At 51.5% G+C, this 19,213-nt stretch overlaps 1 protein-coding gene across 3 annotated transcripts in view; it reads right to left on the reverse strand.

The window, feature by feature from the left end:
• AGAP3 (ArfGAP with GTPase domain, ankyrin repeat and PH domain 3) overlaps nt 1–19,213 on the reverse strand; it is a 135,948-nt gene that overhangs the window by 74,928 nt on the left and 41,807 nt on the right. For all 3 annotated transcript variants that reach the window (XM_034066423.1, XM_034066419.1, XM_034066431.1), the window contains exons 2-6: nt 10,892–10,950; nt 5,979–6,066; nt 5,717–5,802; nt 5,329–5,470; nt 3,349–3,483 (exon numbers count right to left, since the gene is read on the reverse strand). In XM_034066423.1, the coding sequence (XP_033922314.1) occupies nt 3,349–3,483; nt 5,329–5,470; nt 5,717–5,802; nt 5,979–6,066; nt 10,892–10,950 (510 nt within the window). The remainder of the gene's footprint in view (nt 1–3,348; nt 3,484–5,328; nt 5,471–5,716; nt 5,803–5,978; nt 6,067–10,891; nt 10,951–19,213) is intronic.

Here is a 19,213-nt window from a genome sequence, read left to right on the forward strand (position 1 = left end):
CAGTATGGACAAGCAAGCAAACCTTTGCAATGAAAGCAAAGACCACCACTTTGAGAAGTATTCCTGTTTCTGCTGTGGAAAGTCAACATCTTCACCTGACTACATGGGGCCGGTCTCCCAGGATCTGGCTGAGTAACTTGTGCTGGAGAAACCATATAAAGATCAGATCTGCCTGGTAAATAGATCGCATGCAGGGCAAGCCCCTCACACAGTCCATGACTGACAGTACTCCAGATACCAAAACAGATGCACCAAGACCCACCAGTGCTCACTGGGAAAAGCCTCTTGCACACTCCAAAAATGCCTCATCCTGTCAATTCAGCCTCATCCAAAACTGGATCCTGGAAGTCCCTGAATAGTTCTCAGATGCTGGTGATGTCTGGGGACATCCTGCTGGGCTCAGCTGTCCTCAGTTCCTCCTGCCTGGTTCCTTCCCTGCCAAAGCTTTGCTCAGGAGCCTCTGTGCAGTCCTGCAGTTGTGCAGGGAGGTAAGAGCACTGAGTACCTGGGATTTACTCTGGATCTCCTATGAGATGGGGAGTCCCTCTGCTTCCAGTTATCACACTGCTTTCTCCATTGCTCCAGGCAAAATGTTCAGCCAGGGCATGCCTACCATCATGACAGAGGCAGCCCACTGCAGGAAATGTGGTATGGCACAGGGAACTGCAGTAACACAGGCAGCTCCTGCACGCACACTCAAAGGCCAGAAGGATCTCTCCAGCTGAAACAAAGGCTGACCTCTGTATGCTACCAGGCATTGAACTTCACCCAACCTATACTGCATCACTCATCTGTGTGAGAGTCTCCTCCAGTAAGGGACATGGTCTGGACTTGGACAAAGCACGAGATACAACATACAGCACTTCCCTATGCATGTTTTCTAACAGCTAATGAAAAGAGGGCTACTACGAGAAAAAGTAAAGATTCTTTAACATTTTACTTCGATAGGCTTTGGCTCCTAGCATGAACTCTCTGTGAGCCTGCAGAGTCTCAGTATCTGAGATTTTCTCTCCATGTAGGTATGTTGTTATTCTTACACTGTAATCAAGTCACCTTTCAATCTTCTTTTTCATTTACTGAATGGATAAGCTCTCTTAGTGAATCTGTATCAGGTATTTTCTCCAGCCTTAATTAATTTTTATAGCTATTTTTCTAATCTCAGTTTCTTTGTGTCCTTTTCAGACCCGAGTTCAAGAACATTCCTCAATGCTCCTCTTGCTGCCATGTATGAAGGCAAGAATCCATGTGGACTTGCACTCAGTGCTCCCCTGCTTTCAGGCCCAGGGTCAGCGCCAGCCCTCCCAGCAGGGCAGCCCAAGCTCCCTGTTCCATACTGCATCAGCATTTGCCCAGACGGACATCAGTTTTGCTTGAATGTTCTCTCAATTTTGTTTGAATGTCTTCAAAAGAACCAACCCACTCTTTGCAGTCTTCTGGACTTCCTCAACCTCACTGCTCCTCACATGGACAAACGTGCTCCCTTGCCTCCTTCCTGACCACACATACAGCCTGTGAGTAAGCCCAGACAAAAGATGAAGCACAGCACTTTGCTCACTCCTGAGCCTCCAAGCAGCAGATAAAGCTCTCCCAACAAGCTTGCTAAGCAGTGCTAGTACTACAAGCTGTGCCCCAGTCTCACATGAGAGCCTTCATCTCACACACTGCACTACTTCAAGTTGTGTTATCTCTGCTCCCAGGGTTAACAAAGAGAAAAAACAACCCCAGAGCACAATCCATTCTGTCTTGACATTAAAGGATAAGAAGCAATGTAGCAAACAGCAGCTCCTAACCCTTCAGTGCCTTCCCCAGCCCCTTCCCAAGCCCACCAGCTGCTTTTCTTCACTGTATTGTCCTTCAGAGAAGGGGAACACAGAACCAACACGAAGGAATAAGCTGAATAAACTTGGCAACACACAGTGCCAAATGCTTTCCAGAAGCCAGGGACAGCTCTGCACACAGCCCACCTGCTGCTTCTCTCTTAGGACTTGTTCTGCAAATCTCTGAGCTAGTTTAGCAGATCCTCCCCTTCCAGGTCTGCCGCAGTTTTCACTATTCCCAGCTGTTCCTTGCCACCAATTCTCCACTGCTCATGAAAAGGAGAAAGAAGGGGTGACTCAGAAGCAACCTGCCCAACAAAGTCGCCCTATTTTCCCCAGGAACACCAAACCAGTGCAGAGGCTGCTGGATGCTGAAGGGTTCCTGGCCTGAAAGATGGAACAGTTTGAAAGGTCATTTTCTGGGCTGACTTCTCTGACAGTCTCAGAGGTGGACAAGCAGCAGGAGAAGAGAACATCTCTGCATGCTTCTGCCTAAGAGAAGCTGTGCTGCAACTATGATCCTCACCCCGCTACAGGCGATTACTGGCCTTAAGGTCACAGACTTACACAGGGGAAGGAGGATCACCAGCTCCAGCTCAGAGGAAGGAGACAGCATTTAAAGCCAACAGCAGACTCAGTCCTGTGTCTTGCCCTCAGCCTATCTTGCTGTGCTGCAATGAACAAAGCTTGACTTTTGCCTTCAGGCAGTCCTATTGCACGGTGATTTCAAAACCTTCTTCCATGTGCCTGTTCCACTTAAAAACACTACCAGCACAGCTCTCCTCCTTTCCAAAAGCAACTCTGTCCTGCTCAGCCACTCAGCTCTGCACACACCCTCCCTCATGCACTGAACAGTTTCCCCGCTGCACTCCCTAAGACAAGGCAGAGGAAGGCAACAGGGAAATATGCAGTCCCATTAAAGGGCAGGGCCCTGGTTTATGTAAGCAACTGCAAACTCCTAGGACACGGTGTAGGTTCCCTTTCCAACCTACAGCATCACTGTTATGCAGACTGCTCTCCCGGCCTAAGCAGAAATGCTCTCCCACACGCTATTCCCATGAGAACAGCTGCCCCATCTGGCCATTCAGTTGCTGCTTCCCCACTTCTAACACCCAATGGTTCTGCTGTGCTTCCTCCTCTCCTCCATGAAAGGCAACCAAACGCCTCTCTGAAGCCTAACAATTCCTCTGCAGGCTCATACAGACAGCTGTACTGCACAGGCCCACAGTGGGGGTGCAACCACCCCTGCAGCCTCCCTGCTCTCCAGACCAAGTGGGTACCCAGAGGGCAGTCCCTGAAAGAAAGGGCGCTGCAGTCCCCATGCACATCCATGTGCAGTTCACCTATGTGCTACACACAGAGGAATCCTTCCACACACACAGTATATTCCATTCCTTGGAGCAAGTCTGTGTTGTGAAGCAACATCACTGCTACTCTAACCGAGAGCTGGTGCTCTAGGTGGTATAAAGCCCACTCTGTAGGACAGCACTGCTGTCCCGTCTCGCCTGGACACCCTCCAGGCTGCAGTTACCATCCTGGAAGACTCTCTCCACGTTAAGTCCGTAGGTGGCACAGGTCTCATAGTACGTGCAGCGCTTCAAATCATTGGAAAGCTTCCGTGCCCGAGAATCGTCAATGACACGGGGGTTTGTGGCGCTGATGGCATCTGGAAAACAAAGGGAGAGGAAGTTAAAGAGCAAGCACCAGCGTCGCATCCATCCACAGGTTCAGGACACACTCCTGGTCTCCCTCCCTCCCTTTGCACACAGATACCCACTCTCTGATTAATGCCTTCAGCAACAAAGTCCCATGTTTGTAGAAAAATGGAATTACTAAATGAACCTTTTTAAATGAACCAGTGTTGAATAGGACAGCAGAGTCCTATTCAACTCTCCTAATCATGCAGCCACCAGTGTCACTGAAGACAGAGGGCAAAACCAGGGGGAGGTGTGGCTGCCAAGCTAAGGCAGCCTCAGCTGCAAAGTAAATTGGCTTTGCCAGTTTCAGTTGTTTCAGGTCTCATGGCCTTGCCCTACATATTAAAGCGTCAAGAAGGAAAAAACATCCTCAGTTAACTGGGAGAGACGGGTCTGCCAGGCTGAACTCACATCACATATGAGGCCTTGGTGGACAACACTTAAAAATAGGCTTAATTTGTATCCCAGATGGCTGCTAAGTGCTTGCATACTTTGGAAAAACTATCTTCCCAAGAGGAAGGCAATTCCTTGAAGACTCGCCAGGGACAAGCAGGGGCTGTAAATGAACTTTCTCAGAAGGAGCCAAAGGAGTACTGGGACTCTCACTGTAGAGAAGTCCTCCTCAAACTCTCCAGCGGGTTGCTCAGTGTGACAGTACCAAGACTGTGACCTCAGCTGGCTCTAAATCTGAGACAACAATGATCACCAACCCCTCTGCCACATTTCCCCTCTCCCGACCCTCCACGGTACATGCCAACAACCCCAACCCAGTCCTGAATGAAGACCATGCAGTCCTAAAACTAACTCCACAATCTATAAAACCACAGAGTTTAACAACTTTGTTCTACTCTTATTCTGGGGCCCAAAGCAGGCACCCCTGTGACTCCTCTCCCACTGTCACCGCCTCCGCTCCCAGGCTCAGTTTCTCCTTTCCCAGGAAGGGGTCACACTGCTCAGGAACTGGGCCCTGACAAGACATCTTTTACTCGTGTTCTCTGTCCATGCTCCCTCTCTCTGCTGTCACCCTTAGATCCAGCCAATGCCTGCAGCCCCACGCTCCCTGCCTCCAGCACTTCACCACCCACAGCAGGAAGGACACTCATTTCAGAAGAGCAGAGCTCATCACCTGAAACAATGCCCTTGCTGCCCCTCCCTGCCTCCTGGGCACCCACAGGAAGGCTTTTGGAGGTGAGGCTGCCTTCAACGCATGCTGTGCCAGGCAGGAATCCCACTCAAGGGCTGTCCTCTCTCCCAGCAGCCCCTCTCCATTGGCAGCTCCTTGTCCAGGCATGCCTGGGGTGCCCAGAGGGTCTCCAGGCCCTGTGTCTCCTGCCTCCTCTGCTGCCCACACCCCCTGGCAGCCTCAGCCATGGTTTCATGACAGTTCCCTTATGGCCTCTGCCCCTGCCCCTGCTCGCTCCAGGCCCAGCTCTGCAGTGAAGAGGAGTCCTTGCCTGGGGGGGCAAGGGGAGGAGGGTTTGCCTGTTGCGGTTCACCCCAGAGGATGAAGAGCAATGCATCAGCCTCTCATGCCCAGGCCCTTTCTTTCAAAGAGGAAAGTGGCTCTGTGAAGAAGGCAGCTCTCTGCAGGGAAGTGAGATGGCCTGAGAAGGAATTGCTCAGCTCCTCCAGGACCCTAGACTATGGACCACAGTATCACCCGGTCCCACATATAACTACAGAGACTAGGATCCCCTGGTCACTTGCAGCGCTAGTGCTCTGTGCTCTCCTGCCCATGAGGACACATCACCAGTGCTCCTGACCGCGATGGGGAGGACAGACGGAAGAAGAGAGCTCAAAGGCCCCGCTCTCACCCTGCGTGCCCACCAGCACCATCGGCACCTCCGCTGTGTTCCGGTAGCTGCAGAGCCGCAGGTAGTAGTTGTAGACTGTCTGGAAGCTGATCTCATCCTCCAGGCTGAAGACAAACACCACAGCGTCGACCCAGGCAGCAAACTGAGGGAAACACACCAGCTGTTACAGCCCAGACAAGTGTCCTGGAGCCCCAGCACGAGCTCCAGCACAAGCCCAGGCCCTGCAACATCACAGGGAGGCCCTAGGGTGAGCAGTCATTACAGGGGTAGCCCCTCCTCAGGCCTCACAGTCCTCATGTTATCTCTCAAACAGGTTTCAAGAGGCAGCCAGGTAGGTCCATCCCTAGGACAAGGTGGGAAAGGGCTGCAGGAGGTACAGGTCTCCTACCTGAAGTTCAGGGGGGCCCCCTTCATCTCGAATCAGCAATAAGTAACTCTGACCATCCACTACGATCTCCTTCTTAAATCGGCCACCTTGGGAAGAGAGCAAAGCAGCAGTCAAATGAGAGGTGGGGGCAAGCAGGGGAAACCCCTAATGAAAGTCAGACAAGGCTGCCTGTCATGATGGCAAATAAGGTGCAGAGATTTGGGGTCACCTTTAAAGCAGAGGGCCCAGACCACTCCCCAGGCACCCTGAGAACCAGACCTACCCTCTGGAGACTCCTCCTGCACATAGGTGCCGGTCAGGTAGCGGTGCACAAGGGCTGACTTGCCACTGGACAGGTTCCCCACGATGCCCTGAAACAAAGGCACATGTTACCCACCGCCCATGTGCCCGACACATCTCCCTCTACAGGAAACCACGCCCCGCATGGTGAGACCACCACTGCCTGAATACACACAGATGGGGGACAGAGATGCTCTTGAGAGGGTACTGGGGATGGTGGGACCCAGCCCAGTACTCAGTGAGAGGCCTGGGGGCATTAACTGGTCTCAGTGGAGCAGACAGCAGCAGGGACTGGGGCACAGGTACTCAGATGAAGGGTGTTGAGGACCCCTGTCTCCTCCAAACAGGCACAGTCCTTTCAGCACCGTGTCAGCTTTTCCCACAACCTTCCTGCTCCTCAGGAGAACACTTGCCCTCCCAAGCCGCAATACTTAGAAGGAAAAGAACTCTTCTCCCAGCTCACAAATCCCATATTTTGGTGCGCTGCTCTTGACAGCCTCTGCCAGAAGAAGACCAAGAGCAGAGACTGGCTATGTGTTTGGTAGAGCTGCTGCTTCCAATGCCAGCAGCAAGGCGCAGCACTTGCTCCTCTCTGTGGCAGTGACACTGCTACAGCAGAGCACACATTTCCCAGTGGAGCCGGCTGTGCTGCCTGCACAGGAAGACTTCCAGCACCCATCTTTAACTGACTGAAAATAAAGACACATAGCACCAATTTTAACTAGGTTGAAACACCCTAGGCTAGGGATCTGTCAGTCTGTTTCACCCTACAAATCTGCTACCAAACAAACCTAGCTGTCCCAGGACAGGTCAGCCAGAAACCCCAGGTTTTCCTAGCACTGGGATTTTCCCAACTGTTCACAACAACTGCAGTGCCTCAGGGCTTGCAAGTGGCCCTGCAATGCTGATGGGAGAACAGCCCTGGGGTAATGGGGCACCTTCCTCCATCACTGCAAAAGATCTAGTTCCAACTGGTCAACCCCTATCCCACAGGTACTCTGCACAGCCATGGCGACAGCATGACTTGCAGAGTGGGCTCTTGCATGACCGACCATCCTGACTCTAGTGTCAACTGCTGTGCTGCTCTGATGGAGCTGAAGTAGAAACACTGGGGAAATGCAGAGGCGCCCTTGGCCTGCAGCATGCTCTTCTACCTCCTCCCAATGCTCCAGGCCTGTGGAGAGATGCTCTAGCCAAGAGCCTAACTCACTCCTTACACAGGCCTATACACCCTCAAAACCCTGGCAACCTCCTACCAGTTCACCATGCAGAGCCCATGAAGCTCGCAGAACATGTGGTCCAGCCTGGCACTTGTTTGCAGTGTTACTTTCAAAGCCACTCAGCTGCAGGCGCACCACTGCTGAAAGAAATGGGGTTGAGGAGTGACTGGGAACACCAAAGCTGCCTCTGCAACCAAAACGAAGCTTAAGGCTGACCTTTTCCAGGTAAAGGGATGAGGCTGGCATGTGAGTCACCACCAGGCAGGTTCTCCAGCTTTCAGCCAGGTGCTCAAAAGCTGCCGCTGCACAGGTCCTGCCCTGGGTGACCTGCATGCTCCTGTCAAGGGACAGAGACGCACCAGCCGTGCATCAGCATCATTCAGCCAGTGGCAGACCACACTACAGGAGCACAGGAATCCCAACGCCTCTTGTGCCTGTGCCACATGGAGCCAGCATCCAGCAGGACCAAGGTGCCAGGAGCCCAGGACTAGGAAGTGTGGATCACCGCACTCCCACGGACATGCCCAGGCTGAACGTATCACTGCCAGGTCTGTCATCCACAGCAGTAATTAGAGCTCATACACAGCACGTTTGGACAGATGAGAATAAGCACCAGACTGCACCTCACAGGTAATGCACACGTGCTTCAGAGCCAAGTGAGCGGCAGAGATGGAAGAGGTACACAAGCGCTGTAGCCCACAGTATAATTGAAGGCAACACTCCTTTCTCCGGCCACTGCCGCACTTTGATGGTGGCATGAGCAGCCTGGGGTATGAAGGGGTGGAAACAAGAAACTGTGGCTACCCTGGCACACAGCTGGCAGTGCAGGGGCTCAGCTCAGTGCCCTCTGCAGCTTCAGTCTCTGGAGAACCTCTGTAAAACAAAGCAGCACCCGAAGACTACCTGGCAGCCAAGACTCCATGTAACATCAGACACTAAACACTCCAACAATGTTTACCTCTCTAAAACTTGGATTGGATGCAGGCTGCATTTACGCTTTGTTTATACTCAAACTCCTGACCTACATCTTGCTAAAATCCACTTCTGCTTTGCTTTATCTTCAAGCTCATCTGGCATTATAAACAAGCTCAAACAGAACTGACAGTATCGAGGAACATGACCCTTCAGAGGCACCAAACCACAGCAAAACATGGGCTTTAGGCACCATGGAAACCTCTGCACTAGAGACATGCTGGGCAAATGAGGGAATGCAGCCTGCCTCTGTGCTGGCCAGTGAAAGGCTGACATTGCCCCATGTCAGGGCCAGGGATAAGCCCTTTCCAAGGGGCATCATTTGTGCCTGTCTGCAGGAACTGCTGCTATCTCCCAGATACAGCCTCCTCTCAGCCTCCAGCAGAGAGATGAAGCTTCAGCATAAAATTCCAGTGGGGAGAACTGCTGAACATAACTTAAATACATAAAGCTATTATAGATCCTTAGAGAAAGTACATTGACCACTTGTGGTGCGCACAGCAAGGTGAGCAGGGAAGAAAGCAACAAGATCCTGCCCTCTGGCAGAAGAGGTGAAACAGTTACTTCCCACAGAAGAAGGAGGAACATAAGCTGTGGCCAACATGACTTTGTGATAAGTTGGGAGCTTGTTCAAAGACCTGTCACTCTGTAGAGACATGGGGTGAAGAGCTGGGCCCTGTAAAAGATGGTGATGACAGCACCACTGGGAGATGAGGATGGAAGGCACAGCACTGGTGCACCCACGGGGCAGTCAGGGCCACAGCACCATGGTGCAGAACAGACCCCTTGATATGCACCTGAAAGCTCAGGACCTGCCTGGCTCTACACATCCCCACTGGCTGAGCACAATCTCAGATGCAGACAGGAGCAGCTCTGCTGCTACAAGAGGTACTTCCCTTCACAGCCACAGAAAAACCACCCCAGAAACCACCATGGAACACAGGGAGCCCGGTCACTGCCTCATCCCAGACACACGACAGAGAAGACTCCAGCCCAGCAAGGTCAGGACTGAACCAAGACTCTGAAAGGCCTCCAGGCTTTTAGGAAGAAGTGCATCGGCTGGATGAAACCCTGAAGCAACAGAGATCCCCAGAGGTCATGGAAAACCTGGGAAAAGGCTCGTGCTAGTTGAGGAAGAACTAAAAGCATTAGGTTTATTTAGCTTGCAGCACCGTTTTGAAGCCTGCAGAATGTTACAATGTCAGGAGGCAGTACACAGAATAGCTGCAAGGATATTTTTGAACAGACACACATTTTACAAGCCAAGCTAACCAATGAATATTCAAAAGTTTGTTTTCATTTTCACTTAGCAGCAGATCAGAAGAACGGTGGCAGCGCAATGCTGGTATGTTCTGCAAAAAGCCTGCTTGCTTCTTCGAGTTAAGAGTGAAAAACTTCATCTTGAAAGGGCTGGGGGAAACATGCCAACAATCTTCCGAGGGAGTTCAGGGCTGCCATGGAGAGCATGGGAAGAGTGGAGAGGTGGAACAGACTGCGAGGTCCCCAAGAACACTCAGCCAGCTGCTCTGAAGTGCGGGCAGCCTCCTGCCCACCAACATCCCTTCCTGCACTGCTGACCAGTACCAACTCACAGATGGTCATGGTGACCTGGTGTGTGGCCGTCAGCAACAGCAGGCCATGGGAAACAGCTCCATCTCAGAGGTGCTGCACCCCAAAATCTTGTCCCAAATGATCAACCTGTGTTGGGGGTGAGAGGGAGGCAGAAACAGTCCCCACCAGAGACCCCATCCTACAGGTAGGTGATGAAACCTGGTAACAGCATGTCCTGTGAAATCCACTATGTGCTGACAAACCAGAGGAGATTCCTCCTCTCTGCTTGGCAGAACAAAGCACCAGAGGTGACAGTTTCATCCACTGCCCTCCTTGACAGGGACACTGTGAGGCACTCATGCCTGGGAGGTGGCCAGCAGAGGCAAGGGAAGCCCCAGTGTGGAGCTGCAGTTAGCAAGGCTCAAACAGAGAGGTGACATCTCCCACATGGTAACTGCCACACTTCCAAAGCAGCTCTTAGAGTGATCACAGCAGACGCATGCCTGACCCACTGCTCAGGATTTGCCCCTGCTTCTGCTATGCCTGAAGGTCTAGCCTGTGTAACAGTACCTGATCAAGAATTACAGCTCTCCTACCGCTAGCAGGAAGGGTGAGGTACTCAAATATTGCCTTTTGACCTACATCTCTGAGTGTTCTCCAAGATCAACACCCTCTCACAAGTGTGAGCCTCCAAGAAGTCTTTGCCCTCCTTTGCCTTCCTCCACTCCACTCTTGTGAGACTCCCCCTTACAGTCCTGCATCCAGCTCTGGGGACCCAACATAAGAAGGACATACAGCTGCTGGAGCAAGTCCACAGGAGGCTTTGAGGGCTGGAGCACCTTTGTTATGGAGACAGGCTGAGAGAGCTGGGCTTGTCCAGCCTGGAGAAGGCTCTGGGGACACCTTACAGCACATGTCCCTGCCCACAGCAGGGGGTTGAAACTACATGATCTTTAAGATCCCTTCCAACCCAAACCATTTATGATTCTATGGTTCCCACAGCACAACCGCAGCTCCAGGTCCTCTCCCCCCTAGCAGGGCTGAAGGCTCTCTGCATTTCCACCTGGCCACATTAAAATATGTATTTTTCTTGTGGATCTGGAAAACATCAGAGAACCAGGGGTATCCCAGGCACGAGTCACCAAGTACTCACCACTTTCAGCTCAGGCACAGAGCGACTCAGGGTCCATTCCTGGCTGTTCACAAACGAATCTGGAGAACAGAGAGGAGAAATCATTAGGTCACTGTGGTCTTCCTCAGATTGCAACAAGGATCCTGCCACACTCTCCCTGCTCCCTCCAGGCAATCTGTGGCTCTCCCCTCCCTTCCACCTTGTCCAGAGGCAAGAAGCTGCACGAAGTCCCAAAGCTGCCCATGCCCACGTAGCTGGAGCTCTAGATGCGAAGGAGCATCCAAGCTGCAGGCAGCAGGCAGCACAACAGAGCAGAGCCCATGTACCGCAGGTTGAGGACCTTCCTTTCTGTTCTGCAGGAGCACAAAAGGCCCTGAAGAATCCCCTTCCTCAAGGCACATGGGACAACAGAACCACCAGAGACCAGATGCCTCTGGGGGGGGAACATGCTGTGAAGGACACCAGAACTAAGGGCACACACTAGTGGAAGTAGTGCCTTGAAAGCTGTACTTGGGCTGTACCATCAGTGCACTGTACAGTGCAGATAAAGAACTGAAGGCACCCTATAATCTATGTTCATGATTGAAAGTGAACATAGCTAATTACATGTACATTATGTAATTTACAGAACATTGTAATAGGCTTTAGGAGGTTGTAACAATCAGGCATGGCTTTGAATGGCACAGGAAACACCCTCTCTCGGGCCACAGAAATCACCAACATTTCATTTACATCCAGACAATCTCCAGGACCTGGTCAAACAACAGACTTCCCAAATAAAACCAGACTCTCCAGAGGAGCAAGAGCCTGGGGCACACCTTGATTATCAGAAGAAGCCAGCAGCCACTCCTAACAAAACTAGAATCCTTCATTTACCTTGGATGAGGAAGTGCATCCTCCACCCAAAGCCATATGGCTACAGGGTAGGGGGCTGAACAAAAGAGCAGCACTTGCTCTGTTAATTGCATAAAAATAATAAAGGATTTTTGGAGACAGGAAACCTGTGGGAGCACACCTTCTTGAAGAACCTGTAATAAACTTGTGGAATTCACTGCCACAATGTACGGAAATCCCACACAGGTTCAAAAAGGGAAGAGGTGACTCCATGAGACCTGACCATGGGCAGTGACTGGGCACTGGCACATGTTACCCAGAGAAACCGTGCCTGCCCTATCCCTGGCACTGCTCAAGGCCAGATTGGAAGGGGCTTGGAGCAACCTGGTCTAGTGAAAGGTGTCCCTGCCTGTGGCAGGGGTTGGAACTGGACAAGCTTTAAGGTCTCTTCCAACACAAATCATTCATGATTCTATGATTAAATATGACAGCCTTGGTGCTACCACTGCTCAGATGTCACCCACGGCCGCAGTGGGACACCAGGCTCGAGGGAAGGATAGCCTTAGGCCTGTCCTGCTATCCCATCCCTGCTGTGGCCACTCCACAGCTCCTCCAAGCTGCCCCTGGCAGCCCCAACCCCACCAGGGCTTAGAGTGCAAACCTTAGCTCTCTGTGCCTGCACCGGCACTGCCCAAACCGGCTGGGTGAGCTGGCACTGCAGGTCTCTGCCGAGTAGGTGTTTCATGCGGGGCTGTGCCAAGAACCGCAGCCTGAAACCACGGCAGTGCAGGAGATGCTGCCAGGCACAGGCAGGATCAGAGGACAATGGCAGGCTCTTCAGCCCTGCCAGTGCCAGTCAGCGGCTATCTTCATCCCAGTTAATGTTCCTGTATCTCCCAGGGCAAGGCTGGGCACACGGCAGCTGCAGCCCCCTCTCTCTCCAAGCTAACACATTGTCTCATCTCTACCTGCCTCACCCAGGGAACCAAAGCTGTGTGGGGATGAGCCCACTACCGTGGCCAGAGGGCTGGCAGGGACCCTGCCCTGCCTGCCTGCACATCTGCATACTGACCTGCTGTTGCTGCTCAGGGTGCGTGAGGGGAAAAAGAGATGATCCACCACTGTGCCTTCAGCACAGCACTTGTGCAGCCGTCAGCTCCTGCAGGCCACAGCACGTCTGTCCATCCCGTCAAGACGTACGAATGCAATGCTCACACCTCAAGTTTACCATTCATACGTTAACTTAGTAACACTTCTTTATCCTAAGCTACAGTAAGAGTCTGAAGCAGTAACACAAAGTTATTTATAACTATCATGAAGGTTCTTTAGAGGAATCATTTCTCCATGGTATCTTTCACCTATCTTTTTTTTTTAAGCAGAAGTTTTTATTAAAACAACCAGTAAGTTAGGAGAAAAATGGTAATTTCTTATGCCCTTTCAAAAAGGTAACAGCACAACTGTATTTCCAGCTGCATTACTTGGTCTAAAAATAGCTGCCACCTCTACTTGCAACTTCAGCTCCACTTAGTCCTTTTGCCAGTCCACTGAGATGGCTAACCTACCCTCCATGCCTTCTCCTTTACTGGCATTCCCTCCCTCCTGATTAGACAAGGCAGCGCATGGGCACTGTTTCACTAAATACACGTTATTCTTGAATGATAGAAAACTGAAGAAAAAAAACCAAACCCAAGCAGGTTTTTCAAGGGGTTCTGAGCAGAGCATGAGTCAAATGCACTCACCGACTGCATCTTAAGAAGGAAAAGACAGGCAGAGAGACACCTGGAGAGGGCAGGCTGCTCTCTTCTCTTTCTGTTTTCAGATGCTCAGTACAGAGAGTCTCCAGATTTTCCATAGCTGTCTCCTGTGCTAACTATTCTAACAGATCTTTGGTTTTTAACCAAGGTCCAGGTTAGCAACAGTTTGATTTCTGACTTGCTGCAAAGGCCTCCGAGTAAACCTTAACATAAACACCTAAGAGCACCACAATGCTAACTGAGCTAACATTCAGCCATACAACACATCAAATTAGTAACTATCACTAGCATGTTTAATCCGAAACACCAACATACAACCTGCACACCTCTGCTTGTCAATCAGCTCCCAACATGTGCCAACACCCAATTCCAGCCCAGGCCACCAGCCAGCCCTCGTGATCAACCTGATGTGTCCCAGCCTTTGCATGACACCATCAGTTCACAGGTCCCCGTGTGCCAGGCTGCACACACATCATCTCTGCTCAGCAGCACGTGCCAGGGCGCTGGCACCTCTCTGCATGGTGCAACCCAAACTCCCACCACCCCAAGTCCCTGCACCCAAGTGACAGCCCCACTGGTGGGAAGGAGCAGGATGGAGACACCAGCAGTGATGATCTCATGGTCACTGTTAAGGCCCATCCCACACTGCAGCAGGGAGGATACACTGGTACCTGCTGACTTAACCACACTGCTCTGGGGTCCCCTGGGGTCCCTCTGGGGTCCCCAAATCCTTGCCAAGGGCTGCCTACCCTCCCTGGGGGTGGCAGGGGCTGCTTTGCCCCAGCAGCAGCTTCTGCTGAGGGCAGGAGGCTACCCAACATCACTACCTGAGAATGGCCATGTGTAGTCAAACTGAGGTCCATCCAGGCATGTTGAGCATCAGTGGGCACATGGGAGCCCAGGAAGAGTAAGAACAAGGGTGAGAGTATATGACACTGACCCCACATGTTTGTGGCTGCTGGCTTCTTCAGCTCAGGGATCTCCTGTGGTTTGTCTATTTGGTAAACCACAAAAATCTCTCCTTTGAGTAATTGCTCTGTCTCCTTTTAAAACAATGCAAAATTTCAGTTCCGCATTTCTTTAGCAAGGAGTTTCAGCAATACAAATACCCATTCCTTGAAAACCTCCTTTCTTCTATTTCAGGTCTGACTTCACTGGATGCCCCAGCTCCAGTACCAGAGGTGGTAAGCTAACATAACACACCTAGCCAGCCTGACCAGCACCCCTGTCTTTCACCACAACCCCTCCTTTCCACACTGTGGAGTCCCAGCTGTTAGATCACTCCCTGTACAGAAGCTGTTGTGCACCTTGCATTCTCTCTGCTGTCCTCCAGTATCTCCTGTTTAGCAGAAGAGGACACGTCCGCTGCATATGTGGCTGTGTAAAGCTTCTCACCTGCAATAGGAGGAAGGTAGCCAGCTGCAGCGAAAGGTCCCACATCGCCCCAGTGACTGATCCTGCCCAGACCATTCAGCAGAGCCAGCTGCAATGGTAAGATGTTCTATCCGAAGCATTTAAGGATTGAGATACCCCAGTGTAAATGCTCACAGAGTACGGGTGAGCCCACTCTTATTCCAATACCCAGAAGGGTAAAAGCAAAAGCTTACAGACTGTGTTACCAAATGAACAGAAACCAAGCCAGAAGTGGCTTGAACTGAAGACAGTCACAAGATCCCTTCACAATCACCTGGAAAAGTTGCTGAGAACAGATCTCAGTTCCCTCTATGGCTGCTTCCAAAGGACTCCCTGCAGACCATGGGGAGAAGCTTAGCTCTGGTAGTCAAAAACAGGAAAAATGCCTTTACCTGCAGCAAGCAGCAGCGTGTAGCATCTCCTCCTGCCCTGAACAGCAGGTTCCAGAACTTGTACAAGTTTCTACTGCACCTGAAGGATCACCACTACCAATCACAAATCCTTGGCTTACACCATTCTCACAAGGTACTCAAGACCACCAGCTAGCCCAGGCAGGCCTGAGGACCTGGCGCACAACCCACTTTGCACGTGTCAGGCTGGGGTCCTTGCTACAACGGAGTCTTTCGAATCTGTCACTGTTACTGGCCCTCAGTGCATTTTACATCCCTGCTGCTCTGCTCCCAAAACACACCGACCACCCCTCTCTCCTCACGCAAGGGTGATGCCCATGCACGCCACACTGACACATGGGTGACCCACACCTAGTCCTGATGCGCCTTTTCACAGGCCTCAACATAACTCATCTGTCAGCTCCCACATCACCTGAAGCCCCCACAGCCCGCAGGGATGCAAAGGTGGCTCCATCACTTGGTTTTCAGCTCATCCATCCCCCAGCACAGAGCCCTCCCCACAGCCATTTCCTTGCATTTGCTCTCCTCCTCCACCAGCAGCTTCTCGCAGAAGCGAGCGCCGCAGCCGTGTGCGGGCGGGCGCAGATGACACCCACAGAGCTGTCAGGAAGGCACCTCGAGAGCAGTTTCTCAACCACCCAAAACAGCCACAGGCCAAGTACCTGGCTGCCGAAAAGCGCTGACACAACTCGCTGATGTCAGCTCGTCCACCCCAGGCCCTGATCCTTTGCTACCAAAATGCAACATAAGGCAATTTCCTGCACCCCATTGGTGTAAATTCTGTTAGTGCAATACTGTACACTCCGAGTGTCTGTGCCAGACCAGTACAAGGAAGGCCCAAGTACATACCTGCAGGAGATTGATTTGGCTGTGGGAATCCCCCCTTCAACAACCGTTTCCCTCCCCACCACTGCACAAGCAGTGCAGGGGGTGACAGCAGCCATTCAGGCACCATTCCCCACTGGAAGAGGCACAAGATCCCCATCTTCTCCTAGGAAGGCACATTGAGCACGTGGAAGCACATATCAAGCCACCAGTGACCTGTCCTGATCTAATGAACTAACTGAAATCCAGGCACCAGCAGTGCTGGAGCCTTCGTACGAGTTTGTTTAGCAGAAATTGCCTCCAGCTGAGGTAACACCTTAATGAACTCCCTCGTCATTAGGGTTCACGTAGGCATTGGGGAGTAGCGATACAGCTGACCAGCTTCTCTGCTCGACTGGCTGCATCATTGTTTTTTCACATTAAAACACACCCCCAGTCACTTCCTCCCTCTTCTCTTTGTTATTTAGCAATACAGCAGAAACCAGACTGTGAGTGCTGCGGTTGAACATCTTCCCCAGGCACATCTGACCTTGAAAGCAGAAGCAGTGGACTCACAGCACCACTTGCACACCAAGAGCCTTAGCACAGCCAAACAGGGGCCCTGGCTCCAGGACACAACCACACAAGAGAGGCTATCAGTCTGACCTGTCCTAGTAAACAGAGACTCAGGCCAAGTTTGTCACTGCCCAAACCCTTCTACTCATGGAGATTTCATGCAGAAGGAGGAAACCCATATGGAAGTTTGGAAGTTACAGTGGATAGAGTCCCCACTCTGAAGAGCAGCAGATATGGACAGAAAGAGCGTATGGACATAAAGCAGTCACCCTACATAGCTTATGTCCCTCAGTCAGCCACTCATCCTGAAGACCTCCAGTGCCCTCAGACCAGACCACAGTTGTGGGATTGGCAGCATCACACACAGGAAACAAGACCAGAACCCTCCATCTCAGAGGCTGGACACAACAGCCTCCTTCACCTCTACCAACAGCACGGCCCTGCCGCTGCCTGTATCCATGTGCTGCTGCAAAGCTGGGAGCAGGAAGGGGCTGGCTGGGCAAAACTGACTGCTCACCCAGGCTGCTCCCTTCATAGGATGAAGCATAGCAGGTTCATCTACCTTATGCTTCAGAAGCGCTAGTGCCAGACACATTCGGTCTCCGCACACAGCAACTAATAATTAACCAACACATTATCCAAGCCACTGTGGAACTGACTTGGACACTGAAACCCTTGACAGTAAAAGCAGCCTTGAAACCAGGTCAGAGGCTGAGCAAACACAGTGGTGCCCACACAAACCACGTTCCAAAGTACCCATCTGCCCGCACATGCAGATAAAAGGGCAGCAGAGTGCGACGTGCCTGGGCAGAGCCACCTTTTCCTGGCCAGGCTCGATAAACCTTCAACCCTGGCAATGCTGGCAGGAAGAGAGATTTCCCCAGGTCAAGGACCAACATGGCAAGGCTAGCATTCCCATCACAGGATTAGCCAACATGGACACTCTGTGTAGGACATGGCCTTAGCAAGCATTACCTCACCAGAGCTTTGCAGCAGGAAAAGAAGAGGATCTTTCCCAGAGGATCTCTGGGAAAACAGATCCTCCGGCAATCACAAACTGCCACTCTTACTCCTTAGTACACCACAAGTGGCAGCAACTGGTGCCATCAGACCATGTATGCAGTGAAGGGCATAGATTTTAGCCATATATTAAGCCTCTAGCACCTACTTCCCAATCCACGTCTGAATACACACAGACCGAAGAACTGTACCGAATTCTGCACTGATGGCTGGCCAGGGTCTGCTGAAAGGGACAACCCAACAGAGCTGGTGAAATGAAAGACATAACCTATCACCTGCCCCACACCAGTGCTCTGTGGGGACCTACCTCACCAGTAAAAACCTGTTCCAAATTTGTTCGACCTCAGCTCTAGCTGTTCAACCCCACAAGCAAAGGCAGGTTAAGATGAAAAAGGTGTTGGTTTTTGAAGCTCCCTCTTCCTACAGAAGCCTGTAGACTGTAATCAGAACACCTCTGCAGCCACAGCACACATCTCTGATCTCATCCTGAGGATCAGACTGCTCAGATCGGTGTCCCAACAACTCCTTCCTTGATACCTTCCAGACTTCTCAAGTTTTTCTGAAGCGTGGACACCAGATTGGATTCAGCATCCACGGCATGGTCTCTAAACCCTTCATGGCATCTCTGCTTCTCACCAACACTTCCAGCTACGCTGAGGCAGGTACCAACAAGAGATGATGCATACCATTATCCACTCAGTTCACTATGCAAACTTCACCTTATTAATGTAAAAACACACCCCTCGTCTCCCAGTAGTCTTCTCTCACACATGCCCTACACATCAGTACCCTGTGCGGCTAAACACCAGAGTAAAGGGAGTTACCTTACGGCACCTTGGAAAGCAGGGCATCTTTCTTGGGAGAGAGGAATATGATTGTGAGAAAACACTTCCTGAGCTGCATCCATTGCATGGTCCTTCTATGCACAGTGAAAACTCCTGTCCCAAACCAGCTCAGTTTTTCCAAGCCTGTGCCTACCAGAGAGCTTCTTAGAACTGCACCAACTGATACCTTGATACCTAGAAATGTTCCTTTGAACCACCAATGATGGTTATTTCTCATTAGTCCAAGCTGGCCAGACTCTGGTTTGACTTTGTCTTCTAGGTCCACAGGGGTCTTTGCCTTCCCTTGGTGTATTAGCACTCCCTGTTAGCCATCATCCTGCTGCACAAAGACCAACTCTTTTAAGTCTTTTTCGGGTAATGAACTCTGTGCTCCCATGATCAGCCCTCCCTGTGCAGAGTTCCAACTGAAACCCACCACCACAGGGAATGAACATGGCTTACACCAGAGTAAACGGAGTTACCTTAAACCACCTTAGAAAGCATCTTTCTTGGGAGAGGGGAATGTGGTTGTGAGAAGGACTTCCAGAACTGTTGGAGATGCTGCACCCATTGCATGCTCCCTCTATGCACAAGGATGGGGGAGCAGCACTGAGACCATCCTCCTGGCTCTCTGGTGGGATGGGTTTTTAGTCCTTGGGTGTATCTACACAGCAGTGTGCAGGGCTGGATGGGTATCTCAGCTTGCTA

The sequence above is a fragment of the Melopsittacus undulatus genome, chromosome 1 (genome assembly GCF_012275295.1).
Source record: "Melopsittacus undulatus isolate bMelUnd1 chromosome 1, bMelUnd1.mat.Z, whole genome shotgun sequence".
NCBI lineage: Eukaryota > Metazoa > Chordata > Aves > Psittaciformes > Psittaculidae > Melopsittacus > Melopsittacus undulatus.